The sequence below is a fragment of the Coloeus monedula genome (genome assembly GCF_965178545.1).
Source record: "Coloeus monedula genome assembly, chromosome: 15".
NCBI lineage: Eukaryota > Metazoa > Chordata > Aves > Passeriformes > Corvidae > Coloeus > Coloeus monedula.
Window position 1 is genome coordinate 4,220,239 of NC_138795.1, and position 23,143 is coordinate 4,243,381.

At 41.3% G+C, this 23,143-nt stretch overlaps 1 protein-coding gene across 1 annotated transcript in view; it reads left to right on the forward strand.

The window, feature by feature from the left end:
- EBF1 (EBF transcription factor 1) overlaps positions 1-23,143 on the forward strand; it is a gene marked incomplete at its 5' end in the record, with an annotated part of 267,358 nt that overhangs the window by 179,323 nt on the left and 64,892 nt on the right. Inside the window, one exon of the mRNA XM_082291500.1 lies at positions 21,320-21,450. Within this exon, the coding sequence (XP_082147626.1) occupies positions 21,320-21,450 (131 nt within the window). The remainder of the gene's footprint in view (positions 1-21,319; positions 21,451-23,143) is intronic.

Below are 23,143 nucleotides of genomic sequence, written 5' to 3' on the forward strand. Positions count from 1 at the left end.
CCCTCTCCCTGTTCCAGCTTGGCAGAATAGCTCTTTGTCTTCAAAGCTGTTTGTAATCCTAAATTCAATAGGTGCTTGCTCCCTCTAAGAGATGTGTACCCTCAGCTCCCATTGAAGTAGCTGAGTGTAGAAGGCACCAGTCCTTTATGCTGGTTTGTTTCACAAATATTTGCCAAGGATCTGATGAATAATTAAATAGATTTTTTCCAAAGAGTTTGAAGAAACCAGATAAAATTTTCCCTGGGAAAGCAAATGCCACTCAGAAAAATGTTAACTAGATATGTTAAAAGAAATTATTAATGCTGAGAAGTGGGAAAATGTGTGGGTTTCTACTGCTCAGTGAATTCCTGTGGAAATACTTTTCTATTCTGTTTATGCTTTCAGGCATCAGTCCTGCAAGCACTTATGCATATATTTAAGATTATGCTCACATATGGTCCTGTTGGGATCAATGAGGCTTCTTGTGTCAGAGAAGCTGAGGGTATTGATAAGTGTTTGCAGAATCGGGTCTGTAGTTCACACTTACTAACCTAAAATTCTTAGCTCAGCAGCGTTTCTCATTATATAAACATAACTTACATCTGTATTTATTTAGCTCTAACTTTTTATGTAGGCTATGAGCCATTTTCAGCCATAATTCATACTATAGAATGTTTTTTTCATCCTGCCAACAACCTAATTTAATAAACAAACCACTGTCATAATTTTTACTGAAATTTATAAGGAATGTATGAACTCTGTCTTTATTAATTAGAAGAAGGCATTACAAAAGGAAACTTCTTTCTGTTCAGCTTTGTAATCTTTCCATTAAGTCTAGTCTTAAAAAAACAATCCTGTTATTTTTCTTATATTCCTACTAAAGTAGTTGCCATATTTTATTTTTTTTTCTTTTTTTCCCCATTGCAGGCTTCTCAGTGCATGCTTTTGGTCGAGGCAATACTTAATTTCTCTTACATAAATGCCCTTATTCTCATGCATGGTGGTGTCTCATTTTACCACAGCTGTCATTCCCACTCCTATAACCTGAGGGATTCTGTTGGCAAAAAGCAACAAAAAAAGATAACTGCTTACGTAGCTGCACACACCTGAGTTACTGTGCTGATACTAAAAGTCAACATCTGCAAAATATCTCCGTGTGTACATTTTGTGGGGAAGGTGATTTTTCTAATCTACTTTCTCAGGCACCTCTCAAGCAACCTCATAAAGCAACTGCTAGTAAATTCTTACTTTTGAATAACAACCTTCACACTACAAAATTGTTCTCTTCCCAAAGGCTTGGTGGAGCCTTTCTTTTTAACCTAAATCCTTCTGTCTTGCTCTCCAGGAATTCTCTGCACATGTGAGCCCAACAAACAAGAAAAATAATTTAAAAATCCAGTAACTGTTGTGATGTTATTAGGTATCTAAAACACTTAACTAAATAAATAAAAAGGAAAGGAAAAAGCTTAATGCTATTGAATTTTGGACAAGACCCACTGGAACAGATGACAATTTCCTCCACCGAAATTAATTTTTGCTTTCAGTTTGAGTCACAAAATGTATTATTTTTCTTCAGTTTTTGGAATTTTTATTTTGGATAAAAAAAGAGGCAGTTTGTTTGCCTCTCATCTTCCCAGCTTTTCTGCCTCCCTTAGGGGAAGGACAGATTGACCTGACCAGTATCCATAAGCAAGGAGATGGGAAGTGAACATAGTCATGGTTTGTCCCTGGTTCGTTGCTCTGGTGAGCAACTGCTCATCATAGGGTTTTAAAATCTTGGATCTAATTATAACATACTCTTGACCAAATGTATTCCTGTGGACTTTTCCAGATGTTTAACTTCTTAACACAAATATCTGATGGCAATAGAGATGAATGCCTGACTGTGAGGGTTGGGGAAAAGGGAAACAGCTTGTAGCAAGGTGTGCTGGTTGTTGAGTTTACTTAGACAATATCCAGCTTATTTTTCCTTACAAGCTTGTGTTTGCTGCTCTGAAACATGGAGTTGCAGTTTATGTGACACCTAAAAGACACTTTGGGTGCCAAAAAGCTGGAAAGAAAGCTGTGCCTCCTGAGCCACTCAGGAGCCTGGTGTCTCCACATTTGGGTTTCACCATCTCATTAGCAGGTAGCCTGGATTATTTTTGGGACATCCAACACACCTCTATTTTTATCTTGCTTGTCAGACTTTTCACTCAGTAAAGTGAAAGTTCCTTTTTGTAACTCCTTTCTCTGAATATAACCAGGACCCCAGATCATGGTTTCATATCCACACGCTGCCCCCTTGATACCAGTGGGTTAAGCAGCTCATCTTTCAAATAAATATATCTATCTTTTAAAAGTAATAGCTGGCAGAGGCCAATTATTATTCCATCCATCTCTGTGTGGTATAAATAGGGTAAGCCACAGTAATCTGTGGTTTTCAATAATTATCACTTTTTCATTCACAAATAGTTGGATCCTCACTGGTTTTATATTTATGGTAAACCAGAAAGCCGGTGTGGTTGACCTTTCCAAATTATATATATATATAGCAAGATGTATAGTCGAGAGCCAACAGGCCCCAGTCAGTAGGATGTATTTCTGCTTGTAGTTCATCCCAGGGTGTCAATTTTAAAAGCAAAATCTTTCCAATGAAATTTAAGTGATGAACTTATAGAATGGGAGAGTTCTGGCAGGACTTGTAACAACTCTTTTCGAATTTACCAGCAATAAATCCACTGCTGCAAAGTTTCCAGTTAAAACTCTTATATCATTGCAAAGTAAAAAATCTTTTTTCTCCCCAAATCTTTTGAATGTCTTTACAAGAATGTAAAGCCAATTGCAGCATCAGTTTCTCTATTATTTTTCCTCACTGGCAGAATGCAATGCCCTCGAAAAATGATAGTCCCTGAGACCCTGTCAGTTTGCATGCTCTAACACTTTATTATCTAATGATCTAATATGCAACAAGGCAAAGAGGGGGTGCTTATCACCCTGACAGGATGCCTAAGAGAAGTGACTAAATTACTTTATGTACCATTAGCACTAGCTGCCACGGTGAACTCACTGCGAGCATTTATGCAAATATTCCTGAATACATTCAAGTGGCCTTGTCAGGAAGACGACTGACAAGCAGCTTAAATGCTGGGGTTTTTAAAGGGACAGTTTTATTTCTTTTTTCTTTTCCTTCCTCCTCCATAGGAAAGCACTGAAGAATTAGGTGACGGTGAGGTTTGCTGACGATTTGGTTCTGAGTCAGCTCAACAGCAGCAGCAGATGAAAGATGCAGGGTAGAAATAGACCCAAATGATAAGGAGTGATGACAGGGTTTGCAGGTGGAAGTGGAGATAACCATGATTCCAAAGCAATGCCCTGCTGTTATTTGAAGATGAAATATACATAAATCTGTGTGTATATATATCTAAAATAGGTCATTATGTAGCAAAACCATTACTAGTGGTTGCCTTAAACTGGAGAGGATAGTGGATGGCTGGATTATTTGATCACTCTATTGTGGTACCTGAGACAGTCAAGCTTTTACAATGTTGTTTTAGCTCATGACAGCAATGAGTGACTCCAACCATTTGTCTGCAGGTGCAAAACTTCCCACAGGAAATAAAAAGTAGTAGTGGCTGTGCCTCAGCTGGACATGACAGGTAGATCCTCTTGTCAGCAGTGGGGCATTTAAAGAGCTTTTCTTGCCAATCCTGCCCATCCCAGGCCATCTGAGAGCTCTCGGTGACTGCACAATCACAGATTTTCCACTGAGTCCTCAGATTTGAAAGCAAAAATGATTTCTAGGCTGTTCCTTAATGAATTAGGTATTTTCTGTTTAGATTATTAAAAATGGAAAAATTTCCCCCCACCTTGTAAACTATTTGGAGAGCATAATATATAAAATAAAGCTTTGAGACTGACTGCCCTTAGGTCTCATTTCTAGTCTGACTGTAACAGAATTGTTGAGCACAGACATTGAATACTGTGAATTTAGTTGCATGTGGTGGGTGATTCCTGAAAGAGACTCAGAAATCTGACCTAGTGACCTCCTTCTTGTGCCCTAAGTGGCTTTGGCACAACTTTAACCACTAAATTTTGGGCAGTGTGTAGAGTTGTGACGGGGATGCACCTATCAGCACCATTTTAACCATTTTAACACTGAATTCCATGGTGGTGCCTATCTCTGGCTGATGAAATTGTTACTCCAAGACAGAATACTGACTGAAGCAAAAATTTTAGCAAGTTGAGACAGGTTAATCTTCAAAACTTTGTACATTTTACCCTTAGTTGGTATAGGTTCAGGTTATTCATCAAAGTTAGGGACTACTGCATTAAAACACTAGCTGGGTTTAAACAAAGAAACATTAAAGTTTGACTTGTTTCCTCCATGGGTGGAAGCACCTGTTATGGTTTAGTGCTGAGCTTAATAATGTTTTTGTGATTATATGAAAAATATAAACACACACACTTTTTCTGCATCATATCATTCCATATAGAGAAATGCAGTGGGCTTGATTTATTATTTAGAAGGGAAATATTGAAAAAAAATATTGGGATTCTACCACTCTACTTGAGGGGATCTTGTATGTTATTCTGAGTTATGTCTGCTTTCTAATTTATTTTCTATGAAGGAAGAATACCTTGGGTTGTTGGACATCTCTATGCATACACAGGGGAAAAAAATGTGACTTTCAGAACATTGCACAACATGGATAGTAATAACAGTAAGTGAGCCTTGATATACTGAAGGATTGCAAAACTTCGAGCTGGAAATAATTTTCTTTATTTTTGCCAAGTTGTCTTTTTCATATCGGTTCCTTCATAAATGCAGTGACTCATAAATTCAGGCAATTTTTAACATAATGGCTTGTTATGTGTTCTTGGAGCTTGACCTCACTGAGTGTGTAATATTAACCTTTTTGCTACCCTGTGGACTTACTCTGTTCCACAAAATGAGGGAATGATTTGGGCTGGAAGGGACCTCTGGAGATCATCCAGTCCAACCCCCTGCTAGAGCAGGTTCACCTGGAGCAGGTCACACACCATCCCATCCAGTCAGGTTTTGAATATCTCCAGAGACTCCACAACCTCTCTGGGCAGCCTGGTCCAGTGCTCTGTCACCCTCAAAACAAATTTTTTTCTCATAATCAGATGGAACTTCTAAAACAAGTGAGAACACCAGGACTGGATTAGTTCAGAATGTGGACTTGGGTAGAGTTAGAGCATCTGTCCCTCTGAAGAACAAAACATGGCCAGAGAGTTAAGATGCTTTACTTGAGAGAATTGATAGATAAAGACTCATGATGATCCCAACAAGGTTTAAACTCTGGGAAGCACTGAAGTAAGTTTCCAGTACTGTGGCAAGTTCTCAGTGGGTTGCAAATATTGAGTAAGGATGTGATATTTTCCCAAAAAATGTATGCCAGGCCAGGGAGAGTCTAAGGTTTGAGTAATTCCTCACATTGGAATTGCTGGGTGAGGTTCTCTGGTGGGTGCTATGCAGAATTGTCAGGCTGGGTGATCAAAATGGTCTTTTCAGGAGTGAAATCTTGGGATTTGTCAGATCAGCAAAACATGGCAGAGCTAGGATTTGCACAAACGGACTTAACTAAATTGTGCCGCACTTAATTTTGCTGATGTCTTTCTTTTTTAATCTTCACCAGAGCAGAGTCGCTGTTTGCAGGCCCAGATCCCTTATTCCTCCTTGGATGTTACTGAGAGTTGCACAAGAGCTGGGTGGGTGGGTAGGTGGAGCTGCCCTTCTCACAGCCAGTCACGCCAAACGAAAAGCAGAAAATCTTTTGTTTCTGTTTGTCTGGGTCATAAATCATCCATTATGGAGAGGTACTCAAAAGCTTGGAATATCTGCCTGCAGCAATTCTGATCTTTCAAAATTTATTTTTAGTCTGAGGCTAAATGAAAACAAGATTTAAATGACAAAGATGGGTTTTTAATGGTTGGTTTAGGCGAGGAGATTCCAGAATTCCAGTTCTGCCATTAGAACGTAGCTATTGCATGAAGTTGAAGGTTGGAGTTTGTGGGGGTTTTTTTGCTTTTAAACATTATTGTGTAACCTATTTGTGCTAACACTTCTGCAGGAGACTTAGGAGATATCATTTGAGGTATTCTAGTCATTAATGAAGTGATTGCTGTTGCATAATATCCATGGAAATACTTCTGGAAAAGTCAAGTTTGGGTACCCCAATTACCACTTTTAGAAAGGATTCCTGCTTCGCTGTTGCTTATCAGGGATTTAGGGTCATGTTTAATTGAGAAAGGAAAACTGGGAATGGGAAACACCTCTGTTTAAAAAAGATAAGATGTATCAGTTTCTACCCACAAGCAGCTGCCCTTTATGTTTTTCAAATAAATAAATAAATAAAATACCCCCAAACAGCTGCTCCCCCAGAATATCTAAGTGACATCAAGCTCTGATGTGTTGTTACCCTCTATTGTTATGAGGATGCAATGAATTCATGGAAAAATAGTACCTGGATGAAGATAGAGAGCATTTTGTGAATTTCCCTGAGGAACTTTCAGAATTGCACTCCCAAAATTGCAAAAAGAAGAAAACAAGGAGAAGACTGCAATTGAATTTTGATACAGATTTGCACATAAAAAACTGTTTTGTTACAGCAGACCCATAAGGGAGGAAAGTTCAGATGGAAATTCTCCAACCACCATAAGAATTGACTCTTATTTGGAGAGTTTGACCAGCCATTTGCTGGAGGTCTGAGGTTTCTCTCCAGACCTCAGAGGAGCTGAAATAGTCATGCAAGTAAAAAAAAGCTTAGCTCCCCTGTTTGATAGAAACTTCACAGGTACCAGGAGAACATTCAGCAGACTCAAATAGGAAATGAATATTCATGGCTAACGAGTATTCATTACATTTCAATTTGCTTTGCTGGCCACCATGTCACAAATACAATGGCATCATAGGGGAGAAGAATGACTTTAGGATTGTAGAAATATTTGAGAGATACTGCACTATGGCAGTGAAGTTTTGCCATTTTGGCATTGATTTTCCAACCTTCCAAAATGGGCACAGAGGAAATGACAACACATTGTGTTATTGTAGTATGTTTAATATTATTTCTGAACAAATTCCTCTAACTTAGCTTCTTCATTATAGGATGGCTTTTTTGGTGTTATGTTGGGAAAATATTTTTTTTTCACTCTGTTGCCCTGCTGGTTTGGGCAGAGTATGAAGGAAAATAATTTTGTGAATTGGGGTTTGGAAGTTGAAGGCCAAGAATTAGTGTTTTTTTTTTTTTTTAGAATTCATCTGGATGTTACAAAATGTCATGATTATCAAAGAATGGTGTTCACAGCCATTTGCAGGTATTTGGACACTTCCAAATGTTTCATGTTGAGCACCTCAGTATTGAAATATCCCAGAGAAATCAGTAGTTATGAAAGGTCTTTGCTCCCACGAAACTTATGTCCAAAGCTGTGAATCATCTCAGTGATAACAGTCTCAAGATTAAAGTTTTGTTTAGGTGAAAATTTTCCACAAAACTGTTATTTAGAATATTCAGTTTAGAAAACTTCACAAATAATGAACTCATCTTGTCACTGAACTGAGAGAGGATTGGTGTGAGCATTCAAGTCTCTGTCTGCCGACTGTTTCCTCAGAAAAATGAGTATTTGACAAAGCTCCTCCACATCCAAGGAAATGAGTTAATAGCATAAACCAGAATACTGATGCAGAAAATGGAGCCCACCAGGGTGGGATGTTTGGAGTGGTTATTCTGATCTGGTTTGCTATTTGAAAGCTACTAATGTTTAGTAGTAAAAAATAAAAATAAGCTACTAATAATTAATAGTGGAATGAAGAAAGGCTTTGTGTTTGGCCCAAATCCAGAGTACAAGATTTTTGGGAGTGTATGGCATTGCAAAAAGTGTGCTTTCATTAAAGCCAGTAGTACAACTTCATAAAGTGGTTTTTAAAATCTTAGCCCAAACTGTTTGCTGAGCATAACCAGAAAGCTTTGTGTGTCACAATTAGTCCTTTCTGCTTTCCACCTTCATTCCATGAATTTATAGTTCTCTTTGTGACAAAACAAATCCTTAGCGTGAAAATGACTGTAATATAAGCAGTGCTGGTTTATGACCTCACTGAGCAAAGCGAAAGGGCTTCGGAAGTTTATTAAAAAGATCAAGAATAAAGTTTTATGAAAACCTTGTCAGAAATTCAGCAGTTTAAACTTAATTCTCAGAAGTAATTCAAACATTTAGATGTGCAAGACACAATGGCCACAGCGAAACGCTTAACGAGGTGCTGCCCTTCATGATGTGAATGTTTAGGATTTTCTGAACTTCTGATCCATTTTTTGTGAGGGAAGTGGTCACCCAAGAACCAAGGTATCCCTATTTGGAGATTCTTGGACCTAAAGCCAAACTCTCAAAGCACCAAGGTGCCTAAAGCTGCAGGTCGGTGTTTAGTGGGATTCTTAAAACTCTGGCGACAGAATTTCTATGCCTGTCTGCCAGGTGCTCTGAAAATTCCATTAGTTGCTTACTGCAACCACTGAATTGGTGGATGCTCCCAAAAATCTGGTCCCAAGTACTGCAGGAACCTGTGTGCTGTTTGGTGTACTACTGTTGAAGTGCCTGTTAGCACTGGGAGTGTAAGGCAGTTCAGAATTAATTATGTTTGGTTAATACCATATCATTATGGTTTTGTAGCAGCTTTCTCAGAGGTTCTGCATCTATCCCATGAAAAAGCAAAGTGCTTTTCCCACAGAGGTCCCTTCTGTGTTGTGAAATGGCACCAGAGTGCTGGATCTCTCCCCTGCTGCTGGTGGCTGAACAGACAGCTCATGTTGCTGTTTCCTGAAAAGCCAGCTTGCATATGGAATTCATAGGTTTGGTGTTACCTGATCCATGCCCAGAGGGAAGGCTAGCACTCGGAGCAAATTCTGCCTGACCACAGCACTGCTCGTCTTTCCAGCTGCAGCATTATGCAGTTCATGGGTTGGGTTTGAAGTCACAGCACTTTCCTGCAAGATGTTCAGGTGAGAGCATCACTCAACTCCGTGGGATCTTTGAGGAGAGCAAGAGGGGAGGAAAGAAATACTTCTGACCATGTTTGGCTCTCTGAGACACTGAAAGGTAAAGCTACTGTGATTAGGGGCCCTTTGGGGAAAATTACTCTTCCTGGGATTGCGACCCTGAAGGTGATGGTGAGTGCTGCCTCCTCCTCCAGCCCTGAGCCTGAGCAGAGGTGCCTGCACAAAAGCCCAGAGTCAGGTCCCTGCTCAGTATCAGCTGCCAAATATTTTTTATGAGGTTGCTTCTGGCTGCTCCCTACCTATGATATTGTCTTGCCGAGATCCCTTGGTACTTTCCTGAGCCAGCACGGAACTCCCTGGGTCTCCAGGCTTCCAGAGGTGTCTTCCCATTTCTGCTTATTGTACAGCAGAAAGAGGACCCTAATTTAGGCAGACTTACTCACCCAGCCAGAGCTGGAGTCTGACATTTGACAGGCTGCAATGCCTGAGGTAGGTGGTCTGAATGCGGCCCTAAATAAATAAATAAAAACCTAGCATGACTTTATCAGAGACATTGAAAGAACAACTTCTCTAAGCATTTGTAGGCTCGAGTCCAAAGTATTCACTCAGATTTTCAGCGTGCTGGTTTTATGTGGTGTCATTGCTGGACAGATACTATGAACTATAAATATAATTTTATGCTTATGTTTTTGCAAGTAAAGCCTAAATGGCTGTGAGGGGGTGCCTGACCCTGCACTTGGAGCAGCACAAAGAACAGAGGAAGGAACAGTCTGAAAGACACAGCACAGCAGAGACAAGGGGGTCTCAGTCTGTGCAATGCACTCGTGGCTGCTGCTTGAAATGCAGTGCAGGTTATGTCGCCTCCACCACTGTCCCACTGCCATCACAAACAAGGGCTGAGGATTATATTGCATTGCTGAATCTACTAACAATAATAAAAAGATTATTATTACTATTATTATTCATTATCTAATAATAATATAACAATAATAATTAATTTGCATATCCACCATTTCCATCCTAGCTCTTCATTAGTTCACAGTGTATTTCTGGCCAGGACAGAAATTTAGTTAAACCTTCTGATCACTGGGATGCTTTTCCTGCAGGAGAGCCAGATTCCCTACCTTTCCCCTTGGCCCAGGGCCTGGAAACCCGAGGCCGTGCATCAGACCTTGGTCCCTCTGTTGGCAGCTCTACATAACCTGTCACAGAGACAGCCCGAGCACAATTTTTGCACATGATGAATATGGATCTTTGCTGCATCTGGCAGGCTGCAACAATGAGTGCAGGAGACTGTCATTAATAGATAATAAAAGCAGAAAGAAACATTAATGGGAATAAGCTTTTCTTTTACTGGGAGTGATTATTACTTTTTTGTTCTTGGGCTGTGACTAGATTGAGCTGCAAAGAGCAGCTACCAGTGCTGTGTGCACGCATGTGTTTTGTTGCTGGCTGTTTTATAATCTGAAATATTTAACCATGACATCTTCAAAGTGTGACTGTGTCATACATCCTCATACACTAATAGATTTCAAAGATGAAGAGCCTTGCTGCTTTATGTTTAGTCATGCCTTCATCTATAAATTTATGGCAGTATTATGGTTTAATGAATTGAACAAGTCCCAGAACAACAACAAAAATGCTTTTTTGTTTGAATTTAGATATAGCGCACTTTGTTCTTCAAACGAGTAATAAAACCAGTATGTTTAGTGGTAAATGTGGGGGTAACTTCGTCTCACATTACTAATCAAGCACTCAGGGAGCTGTGTGTGCACATGTATGTGTGTGTGTGTGTGGGGTACACGGGCGATTTCGGTCGTGGTGTTGAACATAGGCTGAGCATTCATATTCCGATAGCGATAGGCAAACCTCCCAGAGCAGATGGAGCAGAGTTCAGCACAAAGGTTTAATCCTATCAGGATGATTCCTGTATGGCCATCTGGATAATCCGGTGCACAAATTCAGTGCCTGTTAAAAGTACAACGTAGGCCAAGATTAGCGTCACAGATTTTCCACCAGACTTGTTCATATTTGACTTTATGATTCTCAGACTCCAGAAAATTGCATTAGAGAGCCTGTGATTTGTGAGAAAAATCAGATGAGGAATAAGAACTCTTAGGGTACTTGAATTTCCCTTGAAGAAACTGGATTACAGGCACTCCCTGTCCCTGGCAGAACTGCTTTGTGTTTCTGCATGGGTTGTTCTTGTTTCTGAAAGACGATTACTGCGAGCTCTCTGTTGTGGGCAGACTTTCTCAATTCTGCTGAGCAAAGAGACCCCAGCTAAAAATTAGTATTACTTGGATCTTGTTTTTATCAGGAAAATAAATTCGTTGTTTGCTGTAGTATCCATCTCAGGTGGATTTCTGATTGTTGCGCTGTGTAATGTAGTGGGGAGGGGTTAATTTGAGGGATGTGGGGTTCTGTTTTTTCCTTTGTGATAGTGAAAGATGTAATAAAAATGTAGTTGATACTAGTATTTAGTTTGGCAGTGAGAATTTAGACATAGATTGAACTCTGTGTTTCATCTAGAATAGTTTCTGTATATCACTGATTAAACCTTATGGTGTGGTGTGGCCATAATGTACCAGTGGATGCTGGAGCATCAAGGCTCAGCCCTGTTGTGCTCTGGATGCTCTTACACCTTACACAGGATTTTATCTGGTCCTGTGTTCTGACTCTAGGGAGATTTACTATGAGGGATTTACTGTTTTGTTAAGTTACTGATGGAAAATGAAAGTGAGAAAACAGGACCAGGGTTGGTGGTAAAACAAACCAAGAATTTGGAAATTGCACCCGCCTGCCCTTCTGTTAGGTTGGGTTCAGCAAAGCAATAAAGCAGAGGGTTAACATTTAGCAAATATAGAATTCTTTGTTGGATCACGAAGGACCAGTCAGTTAAATTAAGTATATTTTGGAGTATGCAAGCTATGCAGTGATGTTTGTTTTGACAAACTTTTAGGGCTGATTTATAGTACACATTTTGGGCTTCCATTCGCAAGGTTGTCTCCATCCTCACCCAGAAATTGCATCAGGACAACTATTTTTAAACTTGAGTGCACTTAACCAGATGCAGTCTCCTTTCTGGACATGCCTATTGTTTTTAAAATAGTCATAGTGACTTAGCTGGGCTCCATAACTTCATCAGGGAAGTTGATAGTGGAAAGCCATTGAAATTGAAATGGGACAGGCAGATAGGATTTTTTTTTTCACTGTTTTATTAACAGAACTTTTAGAGCACAAACTCAGATACAACAATCCCATCCTTGTGTCACACCTCAGTCCCCTACATGGTGTTTGTTGCCTTTGCCCATCACACACTGTTCCTGCACCTTTGCAAGTGACACCATGGGGTGGAGGAAGGAGTAAAGGAATAGAGGTGCAATAATTTGGGCTAAAGCACTGCTGAATGCTAAAGCATTTATCTCGTTTGGAGGTCAAAATGTATCCGTGCATCCCTGGGGTAGCAGAGCAGTCACTGCTTTGGTGGTGGGGTCTGAGCAAATGTATCCCCAGTTGTGGAGCTGGAGGTGCTGCCAATATTTGAAAGGCCCTGTGCAATATTCTTGGATGTCTGATCCAGTGTGTGCATCCCTGTGCACCTGAGCTGCTCAAGAGCACAGGGAGTGCAGAAGCTGAGGGGCTGCACTAGTTTAGGCAGGGAGCAACGTTTGACCAAAGCCACCCACAGCAGTTTCTTCATGCTGACTTAAAATGAAAGCCCTGCAATTCTGCAGAAAAAAATAAAGAATGTAAAAATTGTAGCTTAAAGCCTGTGCAAAATTTCCTAGGAATGAAAAAATCAGAGCAGCACATCAAAAAATTCACAATAAAGTTGTTAGGCATCTTGAAATATGTATATTTAGCGAGAGTGCAGATATATATTTCAAGAATAATAATACATGTATTGTTTATATATATATATATATTAATGTTTAGGCTGAACTTAATTTAACATAATTTTAAGTGGGTTTGCAACATTGCATTTTTCTTGGGGAATTTATTATTTGCCAAACAAAGATGGCAGACCTCTCTTTGGAGGCCAAGTTTTACTGACTTGCAGGGAGATATTAAGGACTCTGACTGTTTTATTAATTTTTGGAAAGCAGGAGGTAGGTCCTAAAGTAAAACAAAAAAGTAACCCAAATAAGCAAAGAAACTCCCAGAACTTCCTCTGTGATGTGAAAGGATTTATGAGAATGAATGAAAATACATTTCTTGCAATCATACAGAGATAACTAAATTATTATTTTATGGAAATGTTGTAAATAAAATAAGGAGCAGATTTTTGTTGTAACAGGTCTCTCATTATTCTGGATTGCCTCCTTTTTCCATGCAGTCATTTTTCAGGCACTGATCAGCAACTGAGAGCTTTGGAAATCATTAAGAAAAGAGAAACAGAGAGAACTCCATGAAATGTAACTTTGCTAGCTGAGGCATCAGGATAACAGAGAAACACTGGTTTAAGTATTGATTGTAGGTGGAGTATTATCCCAGGTAATTTACATTTTCATTTCCCATTAAGGGGAACCGAGCATCCAAAATGTTCAGCAGAAAATCAAAGCCAAGACCTTTAATTTCACTACTGGAAAACAGAAATAAAGGCAACCTTCCCTTCCCTTCCCTTCCCTTCCCTTCCCTTCCCTTCCCTTCCCTTCCCTTCCCTTCCCTTCCCTTCCCTTCCCTTCCCTTCCCTTCCCTTCCCTTCCCTTCCCTTCCCTTCCCTTCCCTTCCCTTCCCTTCCCTTCCCTTCCCTTCCCTTCCCTTCCCTTCCCTTCCCTTCCCTTCCCTTCCCTTCCCTTCCCTTCCCTTCCCTTCCCTTCCCTTCCCTTCCCTTCCCTTCCCTTCCCTTCCCTTCCCTTCCCTTCCCTTCCCTTCCCTTCCCTTCCCTTCCCTTCCCTTCCCTTCCCTTCCCTTCCCTTCCCTTCCCTTCCCTTCCCTTCCCCCAACCTGGAGGGATTGCACGGTGCGTGTATTTTTGGTTCAGTGATTTCACCCAGTGCAGATGTCATGAAGGGCCGGGAGGAGGTTGCCATTTTTGGCAGGGTGCTGTAATCTTTAAGGCTTGCATATGCTAACCCCCAAAAATCGAGGTGCCGTGAAGGAGAGGGCTGCGGAAGGGGGAGCAGGGCATCACATCCTCGTGCCTGTGTTGCACAAAGCTGCATGAGTTATCTGCTCGAGAGGGAAACCTCTGCTACCCTGTTTCCTGCACAGCAGCTGCTCATTGTCCGCAGAGAATGGGAGACAGAGCCGGCTTGATACGCAAAAGGAAAGCAGGAAGATCATCACTTCACCGAGATAAGCAGCAAACACATTGTTTAGCTCAAGAGTGAAGATTTAATGCTCCAGTAAAATATATAAAAGCTCTGCCACATTCTCTTTCCCTGAAGTGTCCATGACTAACCCTTTGGGCTGGTCCTGAGGACTTTTCCCCATCCAGGCTGGTTTCATAAACTTCAGCTGCTTTCAGCTGCTTGTGCTGGATGCAGCTCCAGCAATAGCCCACAGCCATTCCCTGGGCAGACAGAATTTTTGGGGTTCACCCTCTCAGCACGCTCAGAGCAGTGAGCAGATTGACAATTCCTGCTTCTCAGGAATGAGGGTATTATTTAGGGGAAAACAAAACCATCCAAACCCCAAACAATCTCCCCCTCAATGAAACAGGCCAGCTCAACTCCTTAAAAAATATTTGGCTCATTCTTTCAAATTGGAAAAAAATCCCAGAATTATTACTGAGTCCTGAGGCCAAGGTGTTGGCATTGCTGTGTTGGCTGTGCTGCTGCTGGTCCTCGTGTGAGGCTGGATGGGCCCTGCCCTGCACTGGGGGGTCCACACGTGACCCAAGGCTGTTTTGAAATGGGAAGCCCCAGTTCTGTATCCACTGCCCAGATCTTGGGAGCTTTTCACAGGACACTGCCCAACTACCTTAAAAAATCGAGTTACTTATCCTGCAACTTCTTCAGCAGGGTTTTTAATCATTTATTTGAGTGGTTTGTTGAATCACAACTCCAATAAGTCATGGTTTTGAGTGCTTAAAACTGATTTGTGAAAAATCAGTAGTTTAGCGAAAGCATTTAATGGGTTGCAGGATCAGACCCATAAACTGTGGGGTTAATCTGTGGCTCATTTATTTATTTAGCCCGGAATTAGGTTTTACCCAGGGAAAAAAAAGGGGAAAATTAAATTAAATTCCAGATATTTTCAGTACTTCCTCTAAGATGAGACATAAATTCCCTGTTCCTCTTAATTCCCAGTTTTAACTGCCTTTATGCAAGTGTCCTTGCGTGTCACAATACTCTTAGAGAAAGAAAAATAAAAACGTGTGCCCTATCATTTAAACTCCTGTTGTGATGCAGCAACTGTTGTCAAGAGCCTCATCTATGGAATAATAGAAGATGAAACCACACTTCATGATAAAAACTGCAGGCGAGGTCATTCTTACAGTCACCAGCACAAACTGGATATTAATCATAGAGCAAATACATTTCAGAAGCTAAATAAGAGCAGTCCCAGAGCCCTGCTGATAGCTGTGCATCCCACTAATTCACCTCAGTGAACATTTACCTCTAAGCTCAATTAACCCTTATTCCAAGGCCACCCATAAACTTTGTGGTAAATATGTTTTTTTTTCCCTCTGGCCTCTGTTTTCTATCAGTGGAACAGATCATTTCTGTTGGAGGATAAAAAGCTATCTCTGTTTAGAAATGCAGGTCCCTAATTAAGAGTATGAAATGTCCAGTGTGTGGTTGTGAGGAGCTGGAGTTGGTAGATTATTGATTCTGTAAATTCAGATGCTCCTGAGGGCATCTGTTATTGCTTCTGTCATCAGGTGTTGTTTGAGGCAGGTAGAAATGCTCAGGAGGCAGGTGGGTGGTGGTGTGGGGGAGAGGAATTTCCTACTGCAATTGCCTGCACACTAAGTTAGTTGTTAGACGTGTACAAGAAGTTAAGAGGAGACTTTAATGCTGTTGTTTAGTTATTATTATTATTGTTATTAGTATTATTAGTACTGTTATTATTCTCCCTGCCAAGCATTGTTCAGAGGCAAATTGGAAATGTGGTAATTAGGCCCTGACTGGTAGTGTAGTACTTGTGTCCTGAGCCAAAGTTCAACGCCCTGAAATGAAATTTAAACCAATTAATCTGTTAGATTTTTATCGCTTGTCCGTGTTTTCTCAGCAATTCCCTCAGCACGTGGCCTTTGATCAACTCTCATACAAAAGCTAAAATGTGTGCCTGCTGCTAGCAAGATGGGGCTGACATTAACATGGCACTCATAAAACAATCAGAGCAGTGAAGCCCTCAAACAGACAGGGCAGAGTAATATTTAATAAAAGCGCACACATAATCTTCAGAATTAGCATTTTGTGCCTTGCAGTACCTTTGGGAGAAGAGCTTTTATTTGTGGAGTGATCATTATTATAACAAAGAAGAGCTACCTAATAATTTCCACTTTAACTCTGCAATATGCCATGAGCATTTCTGAACCATTATGCTAAACTGTGGCGGGGTAATCATTTTATTGTCACAGTTTGAGGGAAGAAAAATCCCCTGTATATCAGTAGCTGTGAGGTGTGGGAACACAGGAACACACCGACACATGCAGCACACAACAAAAAACTTTTCCTATTTTGCTCCCCATCTGCTGGAGTTGGTACCTGCCATCCTTTGTATGGGAGGTGATAAGATTTTAATAATGTGTACTCTGAGAAAAAGATGAAGATTTCATAAGAGCGTTGTTTCCCTCGGAGTCATTAGGGCTTTGCTCATAAATCCTTAACATTTATCAATAGAGACCTTAGCTTTGAAGTCAGTGGCAGATTTCCCATTGGCCTCCATAAGTTTGGGAATGCAATGCCTGCCTCTGACATCTCTATCTGTGAGCTTGGACTGCAGGAGCAGCACGATGGGACTTGTCAGAGGTGGGCACTGATTTGCCCTGATATTATGCAAAGAAGGAGAGCAGCTCATTAAGGCTCAGAACCATTAGGTTGTTTGAGCCAGTGGAGGATGTGGCCACATCACCTTCAGTGAGGAGCTGCAAGGTCCTGCTGCAGCTGGAGGGGGATGTTTGGTTTTTCCTCAGCCCAACTGTTCTGAAAAAACACGAGTGTGACATGCTCACACCAAAGAGCGTGAAAATCCTGTCTGACAGCTGGCTACCAAACTCTTTAGGTTCTTGCTGTAGTTGGCTTCCCCTTGTTCATTCAACAACAACAACAGAAAAATTCATATATGTAGGAATGAGCAATTATTCTTTCTTTTGTTATAATTCTTCCCTGGACTTAAAGTCTGTTCATGTCATCAGTCAGGGACACTTCACTGCCCTGATGAGGACTGGTCTAAAGTCCTTCACTGTATTTTGTTACCAGAGAAGCTTCAGATTTTGACTAAAAACTCTTCTTCTACAGAAAAAGATGAATTTTAAGTAACTTTTTTTTCTATTTGTTTTAGAAACACCATTTCAGAAATGATGCTTTGGGGTTACAGAAGGGCATGAGAAGTGATAATATTTTGAAACAAAACATCTTGTTTTTCTTGGAGGTATTGAAAAGTGTTATAATTCCAGATAGAGATTCTGGAAATTTGCATTCTGGGGGAAAAAAAAAAAAAAAAATAAAATTCTATATTTTGGTTTGTCTTCTGACCAAAACAAAATGTAGAAAAATCAAGGCCTCCAGTGAAAAGATTATTCTGCCTAGCTCTGTTTTCCCAGGGTTGCACAGAAGTAAACACCTTCCAGACAGTGCTTTGAAAGTTGCCAAGTGATTAAGAGCAGAAGTATGAAGAGCTGAGGGCCTGAGCTGGCCAGACATTTGTACCAGGGGCATAAATAGAGCTGAGGTCATTGCCTTGCCCCCCTCCCAGTGTTACCTGTGGTGATGCTGCAAACGGGACCCGACTCCATCCTCCTTGGTGCTCCAAGCAAAGAGCCTGGGAAGGGCAAAGCTTTAGACAGACCAATGTCCTGAATGACACTGGTTGTTGCAAATATGTCATAGTACAAACATGTTTTGTGCCCTCAAAAACAGGTAACAGTCTGGATGCCTCCCTCAGCACGTCTTCCTTGGGATGCAGCCTTTCAGGGCCACTTCCCTGGCTGGGCAGCACCTCCTGCAGCCCTTCCAATCTTTACGGGCACTTGCACTTTAAAACAAGAGAAGCTGTGTGGGGAAAGCTGGGGAGTCCCTCTGGTTTTTGTGACCTGGGAAAAGAATGCCCTGAAGTCTTTTGGGAATGCACAGTGCTCTCACTCCATCTCAGGCTGTGCTTTCAAAGGGCACCATCCTGCCCTGCTTATTAAACCACCAAGTCCTGACTTTTTATCCTCAGAGGAGATGTCCTGGGCTATTGCCAGCAGTTTTGATGAGGCACTGATTCAGCACAATTTCTACATATTTAAATAAAATGACACATGCTAACAGTGGCTTTGCAGGTGAGAGTGTCCCAGTGAAGAGCTCACAGCCCCAGTTCAGCACAGAGCCCTGAGTGTCTGCCTCAGTCCCCCTGGCTGCCGTGGATGGGACTTGGCACGTGTTTGGTGTGAAGTAAATACAGGTATAAAATATCGGACTCAAATACATGTGGCAGCACAGGGCAGCACCTTGAATGCAACGTAGGGGCCACAGAGAACATCACAACATAAATAGCAAGAACTTTTCTGTGGGGTCCTGTAACTGCCCAACAGTATCTTGCATTCATTGTAAAGATTACTTGAATCTATAATTTTCAATTGTAGAATCATTTATGTTGGAAAAAACCTCAAAGATCGAGTCCAACTGTAAACCCAGCACTGCCAAGCCCACCACTAAACCATGTCCCCAAGTGCCACATCTACATGGCTTTTAAATCCCTCCGGGGATGGTGACTCAACCACTTCCCTGGGCAGCCTCTTCCAGTGCTTGACAACCCTTTCAGCAAAGCCTGCATATGTTTTCTGTTAATGGCTTATGGTCTCAAATAGTTTTTATTCACTGGTATTTAGGAAAAAAATGTTGCTTGTAGTCTTTAAGAAAAGTAGCTCGTTCTCTGACACATGGGAAACTGATTATCTCTGGGTTTTATTGTGGGGGGTTTGTGTCCACAATCAACTGGGAATACTGGAAAGGGTGTAATTTGGAAGTGATTTTAATTTTTATTTATGAAAAAGTTCGATTCTGTGAAAGGGCTAGATGGAATTTTGAAAAGCTGCTTTCACTGTAAATCTGTTGCTGTGAGCTTGGCTGAAGGGAAAGCATTTGCTTTTGGACATCACAGCGGTTTTTATGCACAGTTTTATGCAAGTAACTTGAATCCAAATTAAACATATTGAAGTTACTTCTGTGTGCGCGCTACGTTTTCGTGACGGTAATGTCAGGATGTTTCTTTTGTTAGCTCATGTAAAAGTTAATGGCTGTGCTCTGCCAAGTTTGGAGTAGGGTAATGATTTTTTTTCTGCCTGTTTGTGTTTTTCCCTGGAGCTGGCATCCCCAGCAGCTTAAGTAGTGGAAAAGTTTGTGCCTGACAACCTTTTGTAGGTATGGCTGGGGTCTGTTTGCTCCCCATCCATGCCTGCCACCAGCAGTGGTGTGAGTCTGGGGCAGTGCTCACAGAAACTGAGCTGCTGAGGGTGACTCAACTGCTCCCTTTCCAGCTCCCTCCTGCTTCCCAGCTCCCCACCTGCCCACCCTGCCCAGGGGCTGGGGGGAAGGAGCTTCCCAGCAGCCACACTGACTCCTGCAATTAGCTCCAACCAACCAGAACTTCACTAAGGAGTCATAAAGATGCATGGGGTCTCTTTAACACTTTATGTCTGGAGCATTTTGAATTAGGCTTCTGTGAATGAATTAATTTTCTGTCTTTACAATTAGCAGAATTTAGGACAGGGGCTGTGCCTCATTAAGTAACTCATGACACTGCCACATAGAGTGGCAAGGGTGTTATCCTGGATGGTGCTAACACATGGGTGGCTTTAATATCCCTGTCTTCCTAGTAAATCCTTACCTGAGGAAGTGCCTGAGTGCTCTTCCTTGAGTACATCATCAAATACTCAAAGTTACAAACCAAATTAACAGCTTAATCAGCCTTTCCATCAAGTAGCAGTTCACAGCCAAATGCCAGCAACCCTGAAAGGGGGCAGTGGCTGCCCTTCCTGAGTTTGCAGTGCAGCCTCTTCCCTCTGGGTTCATATCTACAGGAAAGAATTGTTCTTTCCAACTCCGAGGTTGGCTGGTGGAGTTATGCTGCTCCTTGAACCTGTTTTTCATGAGTAATGAAATTGTTGAGGTTCCTTCTTTATTAAAATGTTCTCTAATGTTGTCTAATGCCATATTCTCACCTGATGCTGTATCAGCAAGGAAAAGTTGGTGGCATTTTGGGTGAAGTTTCTTCTTTCCGTCAACCGATGTGACCACCCTGAGCCTCCACAGCAGAGAGTTACCCAGGGCTTTTTGCCTAATTCAGGTTATTTTTACAGTAATGTTATTTCTGTTGCTTCAGCACAGTTAAATTCTGAGGTGCTGCAGAAGAGGAGAATCAATATGTGAATGTTTATACTGCCCCAGCCCACCAATATTTGAGCTGCTTCTGCTTACATAGTCTTAAACCAGAAGTTCTTGGTCCAAGATTTGAGCAGCACTTGAGTTTTCAACATCCTCTCAGAGGCTCTGAGTAGATACAATGCCAAGAAAGTGGCTGTGAGACTCCATGGATATGGCAAAACGTGTTGCACACATATCTTGTTTTTCCTGTAGATGCAATACAACTGGAATGACTGGATGGCAGCTGTGGGTTTTGCTTGTGGGGTGTTGGTTTTTTTTCGCAGTAGCCAAAGCATTAATCAGAGCAGGATAGTTTAATACTGAACAACCTGGGTCTGATTGCAGAATAGTTAAAGAAATGCTGAGGGTTACACCCTTTTTTATTTTGCCAATATTTTCCATAATATTTATGGGAGTTTCCTTGGTGAGTTTGGGTTCTGATGGATAATAAAGCAAGCTTACTGGAGATTGTTTTATTAACGCAGGTCTTTCACATTTCATATACAATAAAAAAAGGGATGTGTCCTGGTTTCCAATTGGTCTCTGCCCATCATGCTGTGATTTGTTTTGTTCACGTAGGATTAAAAAAATATTTTTTTTCAATGCAGATAATAAAACCAAACAGAAATTAATTGAGGAAAAAAATGCTTCCAAATATAGAGTTTGAGGTCGTGCATATGTACTAGAAAGAGCGTGATTGCTGAAATCTTTGTGTTAGTAAGGGGGGATAGGAAAGCTTTTATTTTATTTTTCTCATATCTTCTGTCATTAAAATCCAGTTCTAACAGCCGAATACTTCTCTTTTTCATGTGTGTTGAAAAGCAGCTACACCATGTATCAAAGCCATCAGTCCAAGTGAAGGATGGACTACGGGAGGTGCCACTGTCATCATCATAGGAGACAATTTCTTTGATGGGTTACAGGTCATATTCGGCACCATGCTGGTTTGGAGTGAGGTAGGTGTTGTCTGAACGCTAATGTCTAATAGCTTTGTCTCCTTGTAGCCAGCCTGTCCTTTCTCTGTGCCACATGCTAAATCAGCAACAAATGTTGAGACACGAATCCTTGCCTCACTCAGTTTTATGAAAATAATTAGTCAAACTTACCTGTGGCAGGAATGCATTATAGCCAGGGGAATTTGCATCTCCTCTCGCTGGCTCAGAATTTAGCTCAGTGGGTTTTATTCCAAGGAAAGGGGAGGATAAATGCCTGTGTGAATAATTCTGCGTTTAGCACTGCAATAGCTAAGGGCCCACAGGAAACAAGCGTTTAGGTGATCCCGCTTTCCAGGGAAACTGGCTGCTGGTAGCTGCACCTCAATGAGGTGGAGATTGCAGAAATTCAGCACCTCTGAATAACATATCCCTAAAGTCTGGATACTTAGCATAAGTATCATTTTCATAGCAGCAACCAAATGCACCGTGTTGTATCTTGCAGTGGACTCCTCATACCAAGCAGGCGCCCCTGTAGTTTCACAGGAACCCTTTCGTTATTTCTTATCCATTTTTCTGCTGTTGTTATTCCTCCCAGCTCCTTAAAACCTGTCTTTTCCCAGCACATAATTAATCATGGAGCCTGATATTCCCCAAAAACCTGTGGAAAGTTAAAACCCAGGCAGCATCGCCCCCATGGCCATGGCCAGGGTTGTAGAAGCCATGGCAGAGTTCCCCACTGGCACAGGGAGGCAGCTCCAGGGAAAGGAACATTTTGAACTTAGGGTTTTCCAAAAACATTTTGGGGGTTTAATAAGAAATTGTCATTTTCATTATTTTAATACTGAAAAAAGCCCCAACCTCCCTGAAATATCTGTGCAACGCTTCCCCATGGCGAGAGGATCTCCTTTACCTTATATCCTGTAAATATTAAATAAACACTGTAGCCTAATTTATATCCACCACATTCCCCCTACTGATTCCACTGCACATATGGCAGCATTTTTTCCATGTGAAGAGTATTCTCTAATGTCCTTCACTGTTCTCTCTCTCTCTCTCTCTCTCTCTCATCCTTCCACTTGAGGACAAGTGTGGATGAAAGGGCATTCCAGAAAAGGAGAGATAGTAAATGAGCCCTATTCTGAAGCCCTTATGTGATCATGAAAGTGCCCCCTGGGCCCAGTGTAAGCATTTTGTGTGTTAGTATTGAAGCCATTATGGCTGCAGACGTTTTACAGGGAAAGGTGAAGGGGCTGGGAGGAAAGTGCTCTGATTTTGGTGCTGCAGAATTGGATCTTTCATTATAAATCTTGATTCTATTTATTAGTGGAAGCCATTAATTTTCAATTTCTAATGTCAGGAGACTTGAGTGCTGGTGAAAACGTTGTTGCTGATGGTTGCAGGGCCTTGTCATGAAATTAATAATATTAGAGGGGGTCCAGACCGAAGCCAGTCTGCTGCTGCTGGGAATTCTGCAATGGGCTGCAAGCTGGTGTTGAGGAAAACTCTTTCACTGTCTCTCCCTTACAGAATTGCTTCTCATTTCATAACCTATGAGAGCAGTCAAAAATCATATAGGAGAAAAGAACATTCTTTCTAAAAGAAGGAGACAAACATGGTAAACAAGTGCAGAAATGCATGAGCTGTCTGAGTGATCCCTAAATAATAGTGATCTATAAATAATTCAAATTACACATACGAGCCACCTATGAAGTAC